The sequence below is a fragment of the Lynx rufus genome, unplaced genomic scaffold, assembly GCF_022079265.1.
Source record: "Lynx rufus isolate CCGP_SWC_20201006 ecotype Redwood Valley unplaced genomic scaffold, mLynRuf1.p SCAF_9, whole genome shotgun sequence".
Classification (NCBI taxonomy): Eukaryota; Metazoa; Chordata; class Mammalia; order Carnivora; family Felidae; genus Lynx; species Lynx rufus.
In genome coordinates this window covers 70,587,067-70,610,625 of record NW_025814897.1, presented here as the reverse complement: position 1 = coordinate 70,610,625, position 23,559 = coordinate 70,587,067, and the positions used below count along the sequence as shown (strand labels likewise).

Below are 23,559 nucleotides of genomic sequence, written 5' to 3'. Positions count from 1 at the left end.
TTCAGGCTCTGAGCCATCAGCCCAGAGCCTGACGCGGGGCTCGAACTCGCAGACCGCGAGATCATGACCTGAGCTGAAGTCGGACGCTTAACCGACTGAGCCACCCAGGCACCCCTGTTTTGTTTTCTTTTGAATGCAGATTTGATCATGTTGTCATCCTGCTTAAAACCCTTCAAAGATTTCCCATTACTTTTAACGGAAAAATCTAAATCCCTAATGTGTGCCTTGGCCCCACACCAAGTTCGCCTGTGATTTCTGGACCTAGTTATACCACAACTGTTTAGCACCTTAAGTATGCTGAACCCTCCTCAGGGTCTTTACACATGATAGTCTCTCTAGACTTTCTAGAATGTTCTCCCCTTTCTTTGCCTCTTTACCTAGTCAGCTCCTATTGGTTCCTTAACTCTTAGCTCAATGGCCATCCCTTAAAGGAAGCTTTCTCTGACCTTCAGGTTGGGTCAGGGTCCCCGTCACGCTCTCTCATGGCACCTTATATCTTCACAGACATGTCACATTTGTCAGCATTTGGTTAATGTCTCTCCCTCACTAAACTGTGAGTTCATGAGAAACTCTGCTCTGCTCAGCACTGTATTCCTAAGTATCTTTGACAGTACTTCCCTTTAGAGACCGGCCATAAATGTTTGTTGAGGCAATGAAATGTTTCAGTCATCCTTAACGGAAGGACACAAGGTAAGTGAAAGTCACGGTTTTGTTTTGTTCTGGGGCAGGAGTCAGACAATTTGGTTGTGGTCACAGTGTGAATTTCATGCTGGTCCGAAGTCTGACTGGCAGATATATATATGTCTTGATTGGTGAAAAGACGGACACTGAATGACTTGTTACGTAGTTGGAGGGGCCTTGTAATAAGTAAGGGGCACAGGGAGTGGAGGCAGCTGGGGAGGGTTGGAATTCTAGTTCCTCCGCCAGTGGAGCTGGCTGCTGAGGTCTGAGCCACTGTCTCATCTGCAAAGTGAGGCTCCAGACCCCTACCTCATGGGGTTAGTATGAGGATGGAGTGGGATGAGGAACATAAGTCCTGGCAGGGTACCTGGCACATAGTAGGCGCTAGAGACAAGAGGACAGCTCTCTGCTCCCTGCTTTTTCTTCCTCCTTTCCGCTCTCCTTCCAGAAGCACCCTGCTTTGCCATTTACACCTTCCCAAACCCTGGGCTCCTTAAGGGAAAACTGGGATCAGGTTTCCCTAGTGGTATCAACACTGGCATCTGCAAACTCTGGCCCAGATGCCCCCAGCCCCTGCCTGGTTTTGAGCCCAAGGTGAGGACTCATCCACATGCAGTTTTGGGAGCTGGGGGCAGCTGAGGAGAGCCTGAGCGCACAAGATTCACGGTGGGTGTTTTTTTCTGACTGACGTTAATGATGTGAAGGGGCCTCAGGGCCTCGGTGAATTCACATCGGTGTTTTTTGGTGGGACAGGCCTGAGACAGGCAAATGCCCCCCTACCAGGGGAGAGCCGGGGGCAGTAGACCCTGCCTCTGCTGCTTCTCCTTGGAGGGGAAGGCATTTCCAGGGCTGGGCAGGTTTTCAAACACTCTGGCCCCAGCTTCCTCAGAGGAGGTCACAGCAAGCCAGGAAAGGCCTCTACGCAGCCAGTTCGGCTGCCCTTGGTCAGTTGTCCAGGTGTGGGCCTGTCTCTCTTTCCTCAGGTCGCCACTTAGGGCCTCAGTTCTGCCCAGACCTGGGCCAATCCAGGGCAAGGAGCCTCCTTCCAGACTCAGCCCCGTATGATACCTTCTGAACAAGGCCCTTCATGACCCCTCCTCAATCCTCGGCTGGGTTGTGCCCCTTCTCTAGGCTTCCAGAACCACTTATAACCTCATCATAACATTTATCCCCATGGAGTGTGCACGGCCACCATGGTGTATGGTGTCACCCGAAGGTGTGCAAAGGGCAGCTCTGGGGTGGGAGACCTCTCTTTATTGTCCATCCCCCCACCCCCAATGGCTGTGGGTTCCAAAGGCTGGGGACTGGGTGTACAGGGCTGGCACGTCGTGGGTGGGGGAGGAACGGTTAATTTGCTGAATGGTTAAACAGGTGGGCACCAGATGCCTGGCAGCAGCTTCCCTGCTCCCCGCTGGTTGTGTGGGAGCACTCCTCTCTCCGCTCCTGCTACCCCATCCTGTGCTTCTCTACCCATCATCTTGACTTTGCCTTTGCTCCCACCGAGCAGAATCTCACCCACTGCCTGTGTCGTTGCGCTCTCCATCACCACCATCATCGGTGGGTATAGACGACTCCAGAGAATGGCCAAGCCATTCTTCATAAACCATTTTCATGCAGTTGGCAGGAACTTTGCTCCAAGTCTTGCATCCTTGAAGGAGGAGTGAAACCAAAGCTCGTTCAAGGAACTGCACAGGACTCGGCATGGCCAGAGAGAGGTGCAGAGTAGAGAGAGGCAAGACATGAGCCCTAAGGAAAAGGAAGCAGGAGCTGGGGCATGTTCGGCTCACTGGGGCCTCTCTAGGTGATCCTGGAGACCAAAGGAGGTCATGGACGGATTCTAAGGAGAGGATAACACAATAGGATTTGGTTTTGTTTTGTTTTGTTTTGTTTTTTTGATATGATGATTTCAAGGTCCACATATGCCATCTACAGGGAGGTGTCCAAGAAACTGATGGATGGATGATTACTTACTCACCTACCTATCTTCCTACCTACCTGCCTACCTACCTACATATCTGCCTGGCGGAGTAGTCCTTCAGGGAGCCATCGGCATACCCTAGGTCATCAAAATACAAGGGAGGATGAAATCTTAAAGGGATAGAGTAGACAGGAAAGAGATAAACTGGGGCCAATCTAGTCTTCCACGAGTAAGACCTGCCTAGAGTGAGTGTACCTGTGTGCGAAGGTGGTTTCAGTCGGTCGTGGCCGAGAACATGAGTGAAAACGTAATGGCAACTGTTATGTCCGGATCTGTGGTATTAGAGCCATCGGGGGAGACAAAGACCAGGCCCGTATTCCTGAGAAGATACGGGTAAGTGTGATAGGCCCACACGTGGGCAGTGTACCTCACCTGCTCGTGCACCTGAGAGGTACTGCTGACTTTAATGACATAACTCATGTGGTGGCCAGCCGGTGGGTGGCTCCGAGTATGAGAAATGGCCAGGGTCTGTGTGCTACTTACACGTTGAGAGGCTGCCAGGCTGGCCACTGAGCTTTGGCCTTGATGACGGTGAGGACCTCATCACTCTGCAAAAAAAAGGACCACAGTTGTTTAGTGAGGAGAGCCAGGCTCATGGCAGCAAGAGAAGTTTGACATGGTGACATCGTCCACCCTCACTCCCTTACCTGCTGCCCAGGTGTGGAGCCATCCCCCCCCAGGGTAGCGAAGCCCGGGAGCCTCGGCCATCCCGGGGGATGGGGCTCAGTGCCCACTGCGTCTGTTGTGTGTTGCACACTGATGGGTTCACTGAGCCACACCCTGGTTTCCAGCTCCGGCCACCCCTCCCGCACTGCAGCTGGAGCTCTGACCTGGTCTCCGCCTTGGATGGCCATGCTTCTATTCTATATCATGCCCAGCCTGGAGGGCAGGTTGTGCACTCTGTGTCCAGGCACCGGCTGCATGAGGAGTTGCAGGGTAGCCAATACCTGCTCCGGAGGATTTTCACCACCACCCCCCCCACCCCCCCGGCCCCAGACCTCTCCTGGTGTTGAGACCCACACACCTGATTGGACTCCCTTGGACAGGAGGCCAGAGCAAAGTCTGAGGCCAACACCCCTTGTGCCGCTCATATCATTCCGCTCTATTTGCTTTGGACAGCGTGTAGCATGGGCCCTTAAAATCGATTTTTGAGGAAGGATTTGCTAATTAACAATTTGAAGGAAAGCATTAAGTCAACATCGAGGGGGGAAATGCAGAAGTTTGTGGATCTTGCTTAACTTTACTTGGCAGTCTGTTTGGGTTTTTATCTTCAGTGACAGGGCAGAGGAGTATCATAACCTTTTCAAGGCTTAAGGCTTCCACGGGCCCAAATTTGGCTTTGGCTAGGGACCTTCCCCGGAGAGGATTCAGCTGGTCCTGGATCTCCCCTTCCCCTGGCTGGGCCCGCAGTGCTCAGATGCCACTGTCCACTGTACTTGGAAAAGCCTAGAATGTCACCAGCTGAGGAAGGAAGTACTCTGTTGCTGACTGAACAGGTCCCTGAGTTCCAAGGGGGCAGAGACTTGCTTGGCTGGCTTATATCTCTGCTCCAGTTTTTAGAGCCATGCCTGGCGTGAGTGCCTAGGACATATTTAGGATGAACCGACAAACTTCTTAATTGGTGAGTACCATGCCCAGAAAATCCCACCACCCTGCAGTCATCTCCTACATCCCATGGCTCGCAATGAGCCCTTCCTCCAACCCCAGAAGCCCACTCCTCCTCCAGCAGGTTAAAGGCACATCTACTGTGAACCTCCATTCCCCCCATCTCCTGCCCCTCACAGCTGGCGGGCTCCAAGACCCACTGTGCCCACAGCCTTCAAGTCCCTTGAGCCTCCTCCCACAGTCTCCATACCTTCTTGCTTCCCCCCAATGCACCTTCCATGTTGCCACAAATCCGACCGTCTCCGTTCCCTGCCTCAGCCCTTCAGTAGCTCCTCACAACTCCCATGACCAGTTATTATTTTTTAATGTTTATTTATTTATTTTTGAGAGAGAGATAGATATAGAGCGAGCAGGGGAGGGGCAGAGAAAGAGGAGACAGAATCCCAAGCAGGCTCCGTGCCGTCAGCACAGAGCCCGATGCGGGGCTTGAACCCATGAACCATGAGATCATGACCTGAGCCGAAACTAAGAGTTGGATGCGTAACCAACTGAGCCACCCAGGTGCCCCCGTGACCAGTTCTTAATTCCTGAGTTTTCCTACATGGCCTTCATCATCTGGCTCTAGTATATGTTTTTCTTTGATTTTACATATACAGAATAATGCATAAACAGAATTGTACATGCATACTGTAGACAGATTTAGCATCACAGAAGCACACAATGCGAATAGTGACCATAGTCCATCTAGCATCTACCCTGCCTTCTGCTTCCTTCTCCAGAATGTTACAGTTTGGTGTATATCATTGCATATGCAACTACGTGAGTGTGCGTATGTGTGTGCACATTAGATACGGCTCTCCCCACAAAAACTGCATCATACTTATTCTGCACCATGATTTCAAATTTTTTCCTTAATACCATCCCATGGGAAACTTTCCATGTCAGTAGATACCGCATCATAGCAGTCCTTTGGGTGCTGTTTAAAGTGTTGGAGATCTTTAAATTCTGGTAAACCAAGTCAAGAGGCATCAGAGAGAAACCCAAGACATGAGACCCAAGAAACGAGATACCGTCTGATGACAATCCTTTTGCCCCTGAAGAAATAGTTTACTAAGAAGTAAGATCAATGTGGGTGGAGTTAAGATAGACACCATGTAGGCTGGCCCTGCAGATGCACCTTGCATTATAATGAAATCTTGGTTTTCAAGTCCCAGCTGACGATATATTGATTTTGCTTTTGCAGTATATAATGACAAAAATTGTTTGGGCCCTCCATTAGTGTTTATGCATGGTGATGAAACTCTAGCTGTAATTTTTAGGGATATGGAGGCTCCAAGGATGATGGAGCCACGTGTGCAGGCTTTAGAACAGCTTGTTGCTGTAAATTGTTTCATCTAGTGGTTGCACGCCATCTGCATGATCAATAGCATAGTTTTGCTTGTTTGTGATCATTTGTGTTATTCCATCAGATAAGAATGCAGGGGCACTATGGAAAATTTATTTAAAAAGCTAAAAATCTTTGGAGCATCAAACTCGTCTGGTAGACCCTAGATTCTATAGGACTGGAGAGTGGCTTTTCCATGGCCATATCCAGCAAATTATTGAAAAAGCAAAGCCTTTGATGTGTATCTAGAATTCCATAGCGTGGAGGGTCTGTAATTTACTTAACTAGCATTATTGGTGGATATTTAATTGTTTCCATGCTGTCACGAAGCCTTGTATACATATTTCTTTGTTTACAAACCCAAGGCTTCCTGTGTTATGGATTCCTAGGGGATGGTTAAAAGATGAAGCAGATTTAGAGTTTTGGCAGGACCTACCAAATCGTTCTCCAAAAATCTGTACCAATTTACACCCCCACGAGAATGCATATATGCCCGTCTTGCCACACCTTTGGACACACTGAACACCATCCATCTTTTGGGTATTTACTGTTCCAGCCAGCACGGGAGCGGTATGTTTGAGAGTACAGGTTCTAGAATCACACCGAGTTCAAATCCTGCCTGCACCATTAGCTAGCTCTGTGTCCTTTGGCAAGTCTCTTGACCTCCCTTAGCCCTCTCATCTGTGAAATGGGATTTAGAAAGAGTTTCTACTACACGGGGTTGTTGGGGGACTAAGTGGCATCATTCATATAATGTGTTAATGCGGTGCCCAAATATGCATATATTAGTTACTATTCTTACTCTCATTTACATTCAGGCCAAGCTGGTATTAGAATCAATTTGCACCGCTTGAGTACAGATTGTGAAGCACACAGTTGCATCTACAAATCCACAAAGCCTCGGGAGAATACTCCCTCCCTTAAAGCCAAGCTCTGAGTCTCAGGGAGCATATGATGGGAGGTTCATGTAGCTGGGTGAGCCTTGGATGGGGCTGCTCGGGGGGCAGGGCGTGTTCCATTCTGAAGAATGAAGGATTTAAAGTCAGAGTAAGCAATCCAAACTTCAGACTTAAATGAAAAGCTCTCTTAACACGTCTCTAAGGCACAGAAAGGATCTTTCAAGAATCCTTAGAGCCCTTATACATCTCCCATAGGACTCTTTTCAAACCAACTATTTCAGGGCATATTCACAGTTCATGCCTCTTTTGGATGACATTAACACTTTTCCGGAGATGTGCCAATTAAAATAAAAAACCCCAAAGAAACCGCAGGTCACTGGTGTTCATCTTCATGGGGATGAGCTCTTTCATTTTGCTTTTGGTAAATATGTTGTGAAGATGTCACAGCTGTAGTCAGACTTCATAGCTACCGACAGCAAATGGGAATCACCCAGCCCCAAACAGGCCACCGGCTGAGATCAGCTCTGGAGGAAGGAGGGCCGTGTGGAGCGAACACAGGCCCGGGACAGGTTGGAGGCAGAAATCACATCAGTATTAGGAGATGCCGAGTCTGAGCAGAGCAGAGAGTAAGAGTGTGGGTCTGGGGAACGGGTGGGGGTTGGTGTCAGAGCCAACCTTGCCCAACACTGCCCTTCCCATGCCCTCCAGAGCCAGCCCCCAGTGTGGGAGAGCGCTGGGCATCTCAGCCATGCCCACAGTGAAAGGCCAGAGTCTGTCACCTCCTCCCTGCCTCGTGCCTCGCCTCCTCTCTGTGCCTGTACCTGCCTGAACCTTCATCTCCCAGTCCTGAGCCACAACCTCTTTCCTCATCCTAAGGCCCCCTCTGCTCCAAGGGGCCCGGAGAATGTCCTGCTCTCGACCTACGGTCTGGGACTCTGCCCCGACAACTGGTCTCCTCCCTGCAGGAAGAGAAAGGGGCTGTAATCCGTACTCAGAGAGGGAAAGTAACGGAAATATCAACAATAATAACACAGCGATCTACTGCTTTTATGTGCTGGGCAGAGGCACTGTGCTCGTTACCTTTATATAGTATTTTATTTAATCCTTATAACATTTGCAAGGGACGTAGGTATACACTTTTAATCCTCGGAAACACATTTATCTGGCCAAATTAGTTAGCCAGTTAGGCAATGGCAGAGCTGGAGTTTAAACGTCAGCCTGACCCTGGAGACCACGTTCGTCACCCTGTGACCCCAGGCAGAGGGGAGCCGGGAGGGTAAGCTGTGGTGCAGGGAGAGCTGGGCACTCTTGACAGGTCAGCCCCCCTGTCCCCCACCTGGGCCTCTGCAGGCCTTAGAACACTCTGAGTTCTGAATGTTAATGCTGCCCTGAGAACTAATTTTGATGAAGAGCAGGGGAGATGCAGGGTCCTTGCGTTGGAGAGGAACTGCTCCTGGAGAGGCAGACACCCAACGACCAATGATATTAAATGCACGTGCAGTGATACACGTGCGTGCACAGAGAGACCCCCCACCTCATCGCACATTTCCTTGTATTCATCAGCTTGTTTCTTAGGAAAATCCTTGGGAACAGCTATCATCTCATTTTGCAGACGAGGAAACTGAGGTTCAGAGAAGTCATGTGACTTCTTGCAGTCTACCCAGGAACCATGGTTCCCATACAGATGTGTCTGGCTCCAAAACTCTTGCTCTTTCCACCTGGCCTGACTACTCTTCCTCTCTATCTTGCTCTGGTCCCTCTCCTGTTTTGCTTGTCGTTTTCAGCAAGAGCGTGGCTACCTCTGGCTGACAGTTTTCCCCGAAGAGCTCTTGCTCTGAGGCATCGGGTCACCCAGATCCCTCTGTGAGGGCAGTGCCTGGCCTCTTAGGTAGACTCTCGTGAACGGTGTTTGGCTCCATTATTTGCTTCTATCCTATCCCAGAATTCCCACTTACCATAAAAAACAACCCTGATGGCTTCCATGTCTGAAGGGAGCTTTTTCATCCCTTGGTGGGTGTCCTCGTGATGAGCAGCAGGAAATGAGCCATTTTAGGAGGTAATAATGGAGCTATGGGCATCTTTTAAATCAATTGTGCCCCACAACATAGTCTCTCATTGTTTCGACAAGCTCTGGGTTTACTGGGTCATAAATAAAAACAGATGGTTCATATTTGGCGGTGGTCCATGGCTTGCCTGTGGTCGCCTGTGGTCTGTACTGCAGAAGTCTGAGGCAGGCAGGCAAATGGTTCCCATTTTTCAGATGAAGTAACTGAGATGCCTCCCTCCTCCGATACTGCTCTGGTCAGGATCACCAATGCTCTCACCACTGCCCACGGTTATTGCCCAGCTCTTAGCTTCCATGACCCCTCGGCAGTGTTGGACCAGGAGAGCTGGTCACTCCTTCTGTCTTGAAACACTTTCTATATGCTTCTGGCACCTGCTGCCTCTCTATTTCTTCTCACCTCCCTGGCTGTTCCTCCTCAGTCTTCTTTGCTGACCCCTCTCCATCCAGCTGGGTTCAAGTCCTTGATCCTGTCCCATATTGCCTTATAATTAACTGCAGCTTGTCTCATGCCTTAAAATACTATACATACATCAATGATGACTGAAGTTTAATTTTCTACCTTGTGTATCAACTGTTTAACATTTTCATCTGGATGTTGAATTGGTGTCTCAAACTCAACAGTCTGAGACCAAATTCGTGACCGTCCTCTCCCCTAGCCCGGCCTGCCCTTTTCTCCCCAGCCGGCTCAGTGGCAATGCCAGCTTTCCAGTTTCTCCTCCCTGATGCTTCTTTCTCTCCTACTCCACATCCAATCCTTCCGTCCACCCTGTCAGCTCTGCTTCTAAAATGCATTTATGAGCCCACCACTTTCCGTCACCTGCCTTGCTGCCACGGTGGTCCAAGCCATCATCACTACTCACCTAGATGATTGCAATTGCTCCTTGGCTGGTGTCTCTGCCTCCTCTTTGGCCCTCCTCTGGGCTCGTTGCACAGCAACCATCCCACGCCATTTCTCAGGTCAAAATCCTTCAGTGGCTTCACACCCCACAGCAAATGGGGAGCTTCTGTGCCCCCCACAGCCCTCCATGACCAGCCTCGCCCTGTGTTACTTCACTAACTCTATCCCTTAGGGCTCTGTCCCTCTCTCACTTTGTTTTGGCCATTCCAGACATCTCATTTTCCCGAGAACGGACCGGGCACACTTAGCCCTTGCTGTTTCCTACGCCAGGAATGCTGTCCTCCGGACAGACATCACGACACTCACACCCTTGCCTCCTCTAGGTGTTTGCTCAAACGTCACCTTCTCTTCAGGTCTTTGTTGACCCCATGACTAAAAAGAGCAATTCCTCGCCGGCTCCTCAACCCGGCACGCCCCCATCAGCTTATCTGATTGTGTTTTCTTCATCGCCTTGGTCACTGTCCGATACCCTGTGGATTTTGCTTATTTACTTTCGAGGGGTTCTCTCTCCCTGCTAGAATAGCTGTTGTCTCTCTTGCCCAGTGCTGTAGCCTCCATATTTGGGACCATGCTTGGGACATGCTCAAGCAATATTTGTTGCATGAATGATAGGCTGTGATGAGGAAGGGGCTGGTGCCCTCTGAGCCTCAGCCCAACAGCACTCCATCATCCTAGCTGCGTGAAGTGATCCTCAGAGATCTGAGCGTGGAGCTGGCAGGCACTGGCAGAGCGGTAGGACAATGCCAGCCAGACAACTGTGCTGGAACAGCCTGAACTAGAAGGAGAAGGAAGGGACAGGACACAGGCCGCGTTAGGAGCTGTGGTCAGATTTCACAATTTCCGAGTCCGCTTCAGGGGAACACCCCGCGACCTGGGCTGCCTGTTGAAGTGCCCATAGCATGCCTCACGCCCGGGGAAGCAGCGGTCATCCCAAGCCACTGTCTGATCGGTGAGCTCAAAGGCAGAGAAGGTACCCAGAGCCCATTAACAGATCCACAAGAAGGTGATGTGGTTGCACAGAAGCGTTTCAAATTCAATGTCTTTTTAGTTCTTTTCAAATACAGCCTGTAATTCCGATGGGAAAATTGTGTAAGGCTCGCAGATAACAATTTCCCCGTGAGACGTTTTGGTGAAAGCAGCTTGGTATTTCTGAAGCGGGAGAGGGAGGGCCCATCAGAGCCCCCGGGGGCTGCCCCACCGCCCCTCTACCCGCAGCTGACTCTGGCAGGTGGAGCGCTCTGAGGAGAGGCATCACCCCATGACCTGAGAGAGATGACCAGCCTTCTGTGTGCTTCTATGAGCCACCGGCAACAGTTTAGCTTGTCCTTTGGGGACCGAAGTGTCAATCTGGGGTTTAACCTCATTTTCCGGACTTTTTCATTTTGTCCTTTGTAATGCACGTGAAAGTCTGCAGCCCCCGGGAGCTGAGGGAGCTAGGGAGGTCGATGGGGGCATGTCTGTCTCTCCATCCCACCAGCCTCTCTCCACCTGATCTTCCCAAGCCCTCCTCCCCACCTCCACCCTGTCTCCAGCAATTGGAAAAGACTAAGTGCCAGGGCCAGAGGCAGAGGAGTGAAAAAGGGGCCGGGCCAGGCGAGATTCCGACGTCACAGGGGAGAGAGAACGCGAGAAGCAGAGGCTGTCTGCTTTCTTTTTAAAAAAATTTTTTTAATGTTTTATTTTTGAGAGAGAGACAGAGAGAGCGCATGAGCATGAGCAGGGGAGGGACAGAGAGAGAGGGAGACCCAGAATCCAAAGCAGGCTCCAGGCTCTGAGCTGTCAGAACAGAGCCTGGTGCAGGGCTTGAACTCACGAACCGTGGGATCATGACCTGAGCTCAACCTGGACTCTTAACCCACTGAGCCACCCAGGTGGCCCCTGTGTGCTTTCAAACAGGCAGGGGTTGCAAGGAAGCGCCGGCCAGGCCTGGCTGAAGGTGACTGTGATGCCACCTATGGGGCAGTGCCCCAATCCTGCCCCGTGGGAGCATCTCCAGTGGTCTTTTTATTTTTTTAAAAAATATTTTATTTGTATTTTTTTTTAAAGTTTACTTACTTATGGGGGGGGTGGGTGGGCGAGAGAGAGAGGGAGAGAGAGAGTCCCAAGCAGACTCCACAGAGCCCCATGCAGGGCTCGAACTCATGAACCATGAGATCATGACCTGAGCTGAAATCAAGTCGGATGTTTTATTTTTGAAAGAGAGAGAGGCAGAGCACAAGCAGGGGAGGGGCAGAGAGAGGGGGAGGGAGGCACAGAATCTGAAGGAGGCTCCAGGCTCTGAGCTGTCAGACACAGAGCCTGATGCAGGGCTTGAACTTATGAGCTGTGAAATCATGACCTGAGCTGAAGTTGAATGCTTAAAGTCAGACATTTTAAGTGAGCTGCCCAGGCGTCCTTCCAGTGATCTTAAAAGCACAGCATTGAACACCCCTCATCCCTCTTCCCTGTCTCCCCCTGTACCTTCCTCTGAGGACAGCTCCAGTCCAGGTCTAGCCCCAGAAGCCAACACTAGAGCAGGGGTGGGGACTGTGTCCTTCCCTGCATCTCCAGCATTGGCTTGGGTTGGAGGAGGTGTGTCGGGTATGATTAAGGGATGAATAATGGGTGAGCTAATTAAATGATTAACTAATGACAAGCTAGAGGAAGCCCCTGGCCTGTATGGCCCTCCCAGGGGTCCGAGGGCATTTCTGGTGAATGCAGTGGGGTTAGCATGTGCTGAAGGGTCTGCCCCCAGGAGCAGGTGACCCGACTGATGTGTTCTGAGGGCCCTGCCCACTGCAGGGAGTGGACAGTGGTGGGGCATGGGGGCAGCAGGACAGGAGAGAGCACTGTAAGGTGAGGAGACCGTGGATGCAAGGCGTTATTTTGAAGGGAGATGCAGAACATCAAGGTGCTGATGGATGTGGGTTGTAAAACTTAAGAGGGGTCAAGGATGACTCCAAGGGGAGGTGTCTTGTCAGCAGTTGGATATATGAGGCTGGAATTCGAGGGACAAGTCCAGGCCAGAGATATATATTCGAAAGGCATAAGCATATAGGTGGTAGTTAAAGTGACAGGACAAAGAACCTGGAGAGCGGGCAGAGACAGAGAAGGGAGTGGGGATGGCGAAGAGCCTAACTAGGGACAGCCAGAGAGGCTGATGACACTAGGGGAACTGCCCCCCCCCGGCCTCTTCAAAGCCCTTGTGCTCTCTCCCCGCTGCCTATTAATGTCTCCACTGCTCCCTGATGTCCCTACTGTCCCCTCTGTCCCCTGACACCCCCGTCCCCCTGCTTCCCCCTACTGTCCCTACTTCCCCTGACACCCTGCTGTCCCACTGTCCCCTGCTGCCCTCCTGCCCCCTGACACCGCCACTGTCCCACTGTCTCCCTGCTTCCCCACTGCCTCCTGCTGTCCCCACAGCCCCCTGATACCCCTGCTCTCCCACTCTTCCCCTGCTACATCCACTACCCCCTTCTGCCCCCACTGTCCCCTTGCTGACCCCTGCTACCCCACTGTTCCCTTCATGTCCTCACTGTCCTCTGCTGTCCCCACTATCCCCCACTGACCCCTTGTCCCCTGCTGCACCCCCTCCCCTTTGCCCCGCTGCCGCAGGCCCCGCTACTTGCTCACTGCTGCCACCGCTGCCTCGCTGGTCACCGCTGGAAATGCAACTGAAGCAGGTTTAGGAAAGACCAGCCCGCGAGGCGTTGCCCCAGCAAGCTCAAACAGCTCTTTTGAGGAGTGCGCTGTGCAGGGTGTTGAGAAAACTGGCAGTAGCAGGAAGGACATGTGATTATTTCCTAAAAGATGAGTGACATCACGGCAGGTTTGTATGTGAAACGGTATAATCTAATACAGAAAGAGAAATTGCTGTCGCGGGAGAGAGGGTGCACTCAGAGTGGGGTACTTGAAAAGATAAGGGGTGAGATCCAGGCCCGAGGTGGAGGGCGGCCTTCCAACCAGAGCAAGAGGATGGATGAGGAAGGCACAGGGCTGTAGCTCCTAATGCTTGAGGTCACGGGCATTGCCGGGCGCCCAGCAGATACGGAGCTCCTAATGCTTGAGGTCACGGGCATTGCCGGGCGCCCAGCAGATACGGCAGTCTCTGCCAGGCTCCACTGCGGGGGGCTGGAGACAGAGCCGGAACAAGAGAGACGCCAACCCCTGCCTCATGGAGCTTTCCTGAGTGGGGAGGCAGACCTAAACAAGGGGCAGTCACAGCGTGCCAGACTTTGATGGGCTCTCTGGGGCCAACACAGCAGGGGCTGGTGAGCCGAGGGCCAGGCTCAGAGAGTTTGGGATGTGGAGAAGGCTTCACTGACAAAGCCACTAAAGTATTCTGAGATACAGGTGCTAATGCGGGTAAAAAGGGCCAGGTCAGCACTCTCTCAAGATGAAAATTACCTCACGCACTAAAATAAGGACTTTAAAAAAAAAAAAAAAAAAAAAAACCCAAATAACATAACCATATTATATGATGTTACAAAAAGAGAGGGCGTGAGAGATATGTAAAAAGGAATATCCACATCTCACCATCCTTACCTAGCGGCTATTATCAATTCATTTCTATATTTGTATGTTTACACACACACACACACACACACACACACACACACACGTTGTCTTTACCCCTACCATTTCTTTGCACAATAGTAGCTAGATTATTATACAAATAGATGATTACACAAACTGTACCTTGCTTTCTCATTTAATACATTTCAGAGATGATCTCATGTGTGACATAGCTCTTTTAATGATGACCTCGAAGACCATATAGCAAAGTAAAAAAAGATACAAAAGCATATACGTGTGTGTTTTTCCACTGCTATATGGGTTCGTCATTAAAAGAGCTATATCACTAATGAGATGATCTCCGAAATACCCTAGACTGAATTAGAAAGCAAGGTGGAAGCTTCAGGTATTGTACTGTCAGCTTGTTTGTCTGTATCCTTAAATATAAGAACATTTCACTTCATCAGCTCCCTTCATCCACTGATTTCCATAAAAAGCTTTCAGACTGTTAAGTAATGAAGCTCCAAATGACCTGGACAGTGGAGGAACAGGCCTGCCTTAAGGTGCTGGGGGGGGGGGGGCGGGGAATGTTAGCATCAAATAAGGTTCCAGAAATGCTGCTTTCTTAAATAGCGCTATTTAAATGCGAAGGAACAGCTTTAATAAGCTGTAAAAGCTTAACCCTTCTCACTCCTGAGGACCAAACCCCCCTCCATGTCCTCCACAGAGGTTTGGGGAGAGATTGGGGAGGTAACAGAGAAGTTCTGTGTTGTGGCTGACACTAAAGGGATGTCCCTACCAGGAACTTACGAGGCTGGCCTCTGTCAGGCTTCCCATGGTAAGAGAAGTTTCCCTGGCTATGAATACCAACTTCTAGTTATTAATTGTGGCATCATGGACCAACAGTTAAAGAGCAGTGTGGTGGAATAAGTCAGACCGAAGTTCAAATCCTGGCTCAACCACTTACAAGCTGTGTAAGTTTGGGGAAGTTACTCACCCTCTCTGAGGGGAGTCCTCATGTGTGAAACATGTATTCATTGAGCTCCTTTTATGGGTCAGAGACTGTGCTGGGCATGGGGCATAGGGCAGTGGACAAGGCACCACAGTCCCTGCTCTTGTGGCCATGTCCTCTCGTAGGTTAATAAGATACGTGCAGATTGAATGAGATAGTGAAAGTGAAGGGCCAGGCGAGTGGTGACAAAAGGCTAGCCACGGTTACTGAATTCACATGTCTCCATGCCCCCTCCTTCTGTGTAATTGTCCACTGTGTCCAGTTATTCCTGTCCCTCAAGCAACTCCTCCTCTCAAAGGCCTAATTTTTTTTTGAGTAGAAATTTATATATTTAAAAGGTGTATAATACAATGTTTTGATGATATACATGCATAGGCATACCTTGGAGATATTGTGGGTTTGGTTCCAGACCACTACAATAAGCCAATATCACAGCAAGGTGAGGCAAATGAATTTTTTGCTTTCCCAGTGTATATAAGAGTTACGTTTACACTATACTGAAGTCTGTTAAAGGTGCAATAGCATTAGGTCTAAAAAAAAAAAAAAAACCAAAAAAACAATGTGCGTATCTTAATCCAAAAATACTTTGCTGCCAAAAAGTGCAACCCATCATCTGAGCTTTCAGTGAGCCACTGATCACCCTAACAAACATAACTATGATGAAAAAGTTGGAAGAGAATTGCCAAAGAGTTACCAAAACGAGAATTACCCAAGAGTTTGCAAAAATGACCAAGATGCGACAGAGACGCGAAGTGAGCAAATGCTATTGGAAAAGGAATTCTGAAAGATTTCCTCCATGCGGGATTGCTGCCAATCTTCAATTTGTAAAAAAAAAAAAAAAAAAAAAAAAAAAAATGCAGTATCTGCCAAGCACGATAAAGTGAAGTACAATAAAATGAGGTGCGCCTGCACGTAGTAAAATGGTCACTGTTGTCAGCCTAATTAACACATTCATCTCTTCACAGGGTTGCCTTTTTCTTTTTGGGGTGAGAGCACCAGAAATCTACTCTCTTAGCAAATTTCCAATATACAATCCAGCATTATATTAGTATTCGTATATATTATATGATACTATATATAAATACATATGTTTGTATTTATTTATTTATGGGAGGGGAGAGAGAGAGCGTGTGCACAGGAGCAGGGGAGGGGCAGAGGGAGAGGGAGAGAGGGAGAATCCCAAGCAGGCTTCACACTCAGTGCAGAGCCCAAAGCGGGCTCGGTGCCACAACCGCGAGATCATGACCTGAGCCAAAACCAAGAGTCAGATGCTTACCTGACTGAGCCACCCAGGCGCCCCTACGGTCATTTAAACTATAGTCATCGTGCGGTACGTTAGGTCTCTAGACTTATTCGTCCTACATAACTTTAACTTTGTACCCTTTGCCCAATAACCTCCATTTCCCCCACCTCCCTGCCCTGGGGATGCCTTCTTGATGCCCCTGGATCCTCAAATCGTCTTTTTTTCCATTACCTCAACCAAGTTGCTTCATTATCACTTGCACGATCATTTTTTCACTTACATGTCTTTCCAACCAGAAGGCATCTAGCAAAACACGCATCTATCTCATAGTAGGTGCTTCATCAAATATACTGAATGTTCAGTAAGTGAAAGTTTTTATTCCCCCCTAATATTCTCTTTACTCGAAGATCCTATAACCTAGCATCACCAGACAATTTCAGCAGCCAGGATGTATGTGTGTTTATATCCCGCAGCTGCTCTGTACAACTTTCCTGTGGACCGGTGATGCTCTGCCCAGATCACTCTTCAGCTGCTGGGAAAGATGCTAAAATGTGGTCCTCAGCTGTCCGTTCTTTTTGGGGGTTGCACCGGCTGGATGAAACCGCCTCACGTGATGTCGGCAGAGGCCTTCTTTGGGTCTGCACCGCAGCTCCGCCTCTCCCTCGGCCCGTCTCTGCCCGCCACCCCTCTCGCCAACCCAGGTGTGGTTCCCAGGAGCATTCCCTAACTTCACACATGCCAGTCTGGGCTCTGCCTGCTGCCCAGAGAACCCAGCTGCTACAGCTGGTGGGGAAAAAAACGAGAGGCAGAGTTAGCACATCAAAGACATTCTCACCAGGGAAAGTCCAAATGATGCATGTGCTGTCAGCGGCCCCAGGGGAGGTGGATTAGGCCGAAGGACCTGGTGTCCAGGCCCAGCAAACTCTGAAGGACCATGTTGGGACAGCAGGCCTCACAACTGGGTCTCGCGAGTAGTCAATTTCAGCAAAACAGCATCACCCACCGCATTCGAGCAATGTTCCTAATTAGCATTTTAAAAGGTTTGTAGTTTGTGTTATTATTATCGTTAGTTTGCTTTTATGGTCATATGAGAGCTATAAGCATAAAGAGTTAATATCCAGTTATCTTTGCACACATTTAAACAATATGATAATGAAAAGAATTACAACTCAGCCCTGGGGGTTTGTGAGCTTACAAATGCCCTCTAAAAAAGGTCCCTACATTACTTGGGTGTGGGGATTATCTAATTTTGCAATAGCCTGGTAGGAAGAGCTTGGATTTTAGAGGCTCTGTGGCTTAACGGTACAACCTTGGACAGGCTACTTAATTCTCTGAGCCTGATTTTCTCATTCTGCAGAGTGGGATAACTACCTTACAGGCTTGCTGTGAGACATAAACGAGCTATACATGAATACAGAATGCTTGCCCGGTTCCTGACACAGAGTAAGTGCTCAATAAATGGCAGCAGGCAGGAGAGGCCTAACAGGAGAGAATGCATCTTTCTGCAGGCCTTTTCCAGACCTGACCTGGAGAAACCCTGCGGGCAGCAGCCATCCCTGGAAGACGGCAGGAGGCTGGAGTTTTAGGGGACAGGGAGTCAGACTCAAATTTGCTTCAGAGTACAAGCAAGCAGACAAACACGAAAGCCCCAAGGCACTCAAAAGCAAAAGGTTAAAAACAGAGAACTAAAAGGAGCTATGAGCTACATTTAGATTCAGAGGATTTTACGTTTAAGGACCAGTCCAATGAATACTCCCGCGGTAGGCTGAACAATGGCCCCTCCCCGCCCCCCCCAAGGTATCCATATTCTAATCCCTGGAACCTACGAAAGTTACCTTATGGCCAAAAGGACTTGGCAGATGTGATTAAGTTAAGGATCTTGAGATCAGGAGATTATCCTGGATTATGTGGGTGGCCTTAAATATAAGTGTCCTTGTAAGCAGGAGGCACGGGGAGGTCTGACTACAGAAGGTGAGAAGGCAATGCTACGATGGAAGCAGAAACTGGAGTGATGGGGCCACAAGCCACTGACATTCTGAAGAGGCCAGAACCTTTTGGAGTCTCCTGAAGGAACCAGCCTGGCTCACACCCTGTAAGGCTCATTTTGGATTTCCGGTCTCCAGAAGTATAAGAGAATAAATTCACATTGTTTTAAGATACTAAATCTGTAGTAACTTGTTTTAACAGCAATAGGAACTAATACAGGGGTGTCTGGGTGGCTCAGTCGGTTGAGCGTCCGACTTCGGCTCAGGTCACGATCTCATGGTTCATGAGTTTGAGCCCCGCATCGGGCTCTGTGCTGACAGCTCAGAGCCTGGAGCCTGCTTCAGATTCTGTGTCTCCCTCTCTCTCTCTGCCCCTCCCCCTGCTCATGCTCTGTGTGTCTCTCTCTCAAAAATAAATAGACATTAAAAAAAAAATAGGAACTAATACAATTCCTAGGGACCCAACTTGCCCTTTGAATTAGTGGGTCTAGTGAAAATGAGGTAACTAAGACCCGTCGTTAGAAGGGATGAGGGGAGGGAATAACACGGAGTCTGAGAGCTGACCTGAGTCCTGTCTCTCTCCTTTCTAGCTGTGTGGCCTTAGACCAGTCAGTCAGCTTCTCTGAGTCTCATGGGTCTCCATCTCTAAAATGAGACTCAAGTTAACTCATAGACTTCTTGCGAGGATTACCTGTTAGAACACTTTATGTACCATAAAACTATGTGACCTCTTCTCATTACTATTATAATTATCTTAAAAAATTCAAGTTGAAGATTGCCATCAAGGTGCTACCTCTTAGAAGGCAGCCTACTGGTGCATAACGTGTCTATCTGAGGTGACTCCATGAACGTTTGAATTCAGGCATGGCCACTCAATGTTTTGGAGCACAGAGCTGAAATTTTTCAGTTCTTAGACCTCTGTCTGTAGCTCCTACTGAATTTCACTAAACCTAACCCAGCGCCCACCTGCACGCAATTCCTTATTTTTACAACCCAGGCTGAGTGTGGAGGTATTATTGTCACTTGGACATCTCTTTGATGAGATGTTTGTTTGCTTTAAAAAGAGAATATCAATAATCCAATCACCTCTAACTACTGGGCAATTTTCCTGTACTTGAAGCTTCCTGAAGTAAAAATTGTGCAAAGAATTTGTGCGGGAAGCTATAAACACTAAAAACGACTATTATTTTTCAAACTCAAGACTGCTCACATGTGTCTGGTCTATCTTCAATGGCACAGCACAAGCTCTCAAAGCAAAAGGAAGAAAACAAACACCTTCAAAGTTTGAAGTTGGGTCTTATCAACAATTTTTTTTTCCCCATTTGTAATTCAATGGAGCATTTTCCTACTCAGGTGGTAAGGAAAGAATTGCTGTTTTGACTGAAACTGTGTGTAGTTCTGTTTTTTCAGAAATCATTTTTATAATGGATTTTTTCTTATTACAAAAATATGTTCATTGTAGAACATTCAGAAAATTGAGACAGGCAGAAAGAATACCATAACGACATTTGTAATCCCGTCACCCACAGCTAACCACTGTTACTGTTTCCATTTTGAACTGCAAAAGCGCACTTCAGTGCGTCTGGGTGTGATGTTCTGGGAATCACCAAAGCAGCTTAATTCCAATGATGATAGGAGCCCTGATTCTCTATTCCTTCACATAGTTAGGCCCCGCTGAGAGTGAGTGGAGCTGACCTACCAAAGTCTGAGAAATCCCAGGGAACACCTTTGGTCATTGGCTCTGAGGGGCCGCCCCACCAGGATGCCCTCATCACTCCTTTATATGAGTGCTCAGGCCTCCTAATTCCCTCCCGCCTCCAGGGTTACTCTCCCTCCCACTCCAGCCCTTATGGGGAACTTTCTAGAGTATACGCTGGACCGGCTCACTCACTCCTTTTTTGTTTTTGTTTTTTTAAAAAATTTTTTAATGTTTATTATTTTTGAGAGACAGAGAGACAGAGACAGAAACAGAGAGCAAGCAGGGGAGGGGCAGAGAGAGAGGGAGACACAGAATCAGAAGCAGGCTCCAGGCTCTGAGCTGCCAGCACAGAGCCGGACGCGGGCTCGAACTCACCAACTGTGAGATCATGACCTGAGCCGAAGTTGGCCGCTCAACCGACTGAGCCACCCAGGCGCCCCTCACTCCACTTCTTGAAGCGCTTCCTTTGGCTTTAGGGATAATATATACATTTTTTAGCATGGGACACAAAGTTGTCTCTGGGCCTGCCCCCTCCTCCAGTCTCATGTCTCCTCCCCTTCGTGCACCCTCAATCCCCATCAGTCCTAAAAGGTGGGGTTTATGGATGAGGAAACTGAGGTTCAAAGAATCCCAACGATTTACTCCCCTTGCACGGGGCTAATCAGCGAAGGAGCCAGAATCTAAGCCCAGGGTCCTCTGATGTCAAAGTATCCTCACCTAACTACTTGAAGTTTCTTGAACCAGACATGGTTTTTTCAAACTTCCATACCTTTGCATCAACCACCATCTCCCCAAGGTGACTTTTAGCCCTTTCTCACCTACATAATGGCTCCTTGTCCTTTAGAATGCAGCTCAAGCCTTTGGATTATTGTAGCGGCCCCTCCTCTGTGCATCCAAGGTACCCGATGTTGACCTCTGTCTTGGGATCCACCTCACTGAATTGCAGTTACCCTTTTACAAGCACATATCCCCTCCCTCCCCAGCTGGGAGTGCCTCAAGGCGGGGGGGGGGAGGTGGTGGTGGGGGGGAACTACATCCCATTCATTCTCTATTTCCCACTTCTAGCATAGGATTTGGGAGACAATAAATGTTTGTTTAATAAATGAATGAATGGTGGGAATGCAAGCTCGTGCAGCACTCTGGAAAACAGGATGGAGGTTCCTCAAAAAACTAAAAATAGAACTACCCTATGATCCAGCGACCCAGCAATTGCACTACTAGGTATTTATCCAAGGGATACAGGTGTGCTGTTTCTAAGGGGCACATGCATCCCAATGTTTATAATAGCAGCACTATCGATAATAGCCAAAGTATGGAAAGAGCCCAAATGTCCATTGATGGATGAATGGATAAAGAAAATGTGGTATATATATATACAATGGAGTATTACTCGGCAATCAAAAAGAATGAAATCTTGCCATTTGCAACTACGTGGATGGAACTGGAGGGTATTATGCTGAGTGAAATTAGAGAAAGACAAAAATTATATGACTTCACTCATCTGAGGACTTTAAGAGACAAAACAGATGAACATAAGGGAAGGGAAACAAAATAATATAAAAACAGGGAGGGGGACAAAACAGAAGAGACTCCTAAATATGGAGAACAAACTGAGGGTTACTGGAGGGGTTGTGGGGGTGGGGATGGGCTACATGGGTAAGGGGAATTAAGGAATCTACTCCTGAAATCATTGTTGCACTATATGCTAACTAATTTGGATGTAAATTAAAAAAGATAAAAAAATAAAATTAAAAAAAAATGAATGAATGGGCAGAAGTTCCTACAGACCTCAAGTGGTCTTCGTCTGATCAAAACTTGATTTGCTTATAATGTTCCTGCCAGAAGTAGCTCAGAGAAATAAGGGAAATGAAACTTAGAATTCTTTGCCACCACATCCCTCACCAGCCTGGAGCCAGATGAAAGAGCCGGTCATTTGTAACTAACTGCCGATCCCCAGCGGTACAGGGGGAGCTGGAATCCCTGACCTTTCTTTGTTGTGTTTAACTCTTGTCATTTGGTTATTTTGTCAGCAGGATAAGGTCTGGTGGCAGGTGAAGGATAAGAGCATATGCCACCCTGAAATATGCCTCCTTGGCACAAGGATTATTTTGAGAAACTGCAGACACAGGAGAAGTGCTGAAAATCGAGTAAAAGTTACCCTTTTGCAAGGGAAAATTACATTTAGAGAGGGGACCTGTACCAGCGAGAGGGCAATTACTAGAGGCTTGTCTGCAATGCAGGGCAAATTTTGTTGATCATATATCTGGTCTCACCTTCCTATGATTGCAAGCCCCAGACCTTTATCCCTTTCCTTAGTTCAGGATGGTATATAAGCCTCAATTACCTGGCTGTATATGTATATACATATACATATGGATGCAGTTACAATTTTTTTCTCTTTCTTTTATTACAGGGATGGGTGGGAATGTCTTAGCCAAGAACTTAAGTAGGTAGAGGGAAATTATTCTCCCCCCTGCAACAGGGTAGCTTTGGACATTCTTGAAAGGTAAAGAACAGAGATAGAAGGAAGAAAACTATATCCAGGGCCTACCTTTTGGGAGTGGGGAGGTGGGGGGATGAGGGATTGGGGGTGAGGGTAGGAGGTGCGAGGGCGGACACAGGCCGGGGGCCTTCTGCCCAGTTCCATGCTCACAAAAGCTTCAGATCAGGATCTGGCACGGTTCCAGAGTCACAGAGCTACACCAAATAGAACTGAATGAAGAAGCTCACTGCAACTATTAACATGTCCTGCTCTGACCAACCCCACCTACGCTGAAGTATAAATGAGTATTTTTATAATTCTTGTAAATGATCATGAGATTAGCATAATTTTGTTGCCTTGTATTTTGTTGTTGTTGTTATTAAAGCATTACCCAAAGTTTGTCAATCCTGTTATAGCATTTCCCTCTATTTTTTCATATGGCGAGAACTTTGGAAAAATGGGGGTAACTTGACTTCTGAGAAGCACTGGCTGTGTTGTGGGATCTGAGTGAGACCTCTGCTCTTTTGAGCACAGGCTAGTTTGGGGTTTGGAGATAAATAAGGGGTGGGCAGTACAGTGGGTGGTGGAGCTGCCTTATCTGGCTCATGAGAGCTGATTGTATACACACCTCTTCCCAATACTGTGTTCAGTGACTTATGTTAGTAGCTTGCAGTTGGCCATGGTGGGAGTATTTACATGATAGAAATTGCCAAACCAAAGACCAGGGTCCGTCTTCCCTTCCCTTCCCTTCCCCTCTCCTCCCTTCCCCTCCCCTCCCTTCCCCTTGTCCCTTCCTTCCTTCTTTCCTTCCTTCCTTCCTTCCTTCCTTCCTTCCTTCCTTCCTTCCTTCCTTCCCTCTAGAGCTGATGGTTAAATATTTACTAGCCTATCACTGGTGGTGGGAGAGGGAATGGCAAATTGGAGGCTGATGGTATTTTTTCCTCACTTAATGATGGTGAACATGAGTGGGGGAGGACTCAAGACACTTGGTGTCAGGATGTAAGGAGCATCTAGATTCATGAGCAGGGGCTATCTGCCAGTGCTCCCCAAACTGTGCTTCAGAATCAGTGGAAGATTTTTTAATGTTTATTTATTTTTGAGAGAGAGAGAAAGAGAGAAAGAGAAAGAGAGGAT

The 23,559-nt window shown here is 48.4% G+C and overlaps 1 protein-coding gene across 1 annotated transcript in view; it reads right to left on the bottom strand.

Moving 5' to 3' along the window:
- SPON1 (spondin 1) overlaps positions 1–23,559 on the bottom strand; it is a 258,114-nt gene that overhangs the window by 23,733 nt on the left and 210,822 nt on the right. The window contains exon 7 of the mRNA XM_047070588.1: positions 3,143–3,207. Within this exon, the coding sequence (XP_046926544.1) occupies positions 3,143–3,207 (65 nt within the window). The remainder of the gene's footprint in view (positions 1–3,142; positions 3,208–23,559) is intronic.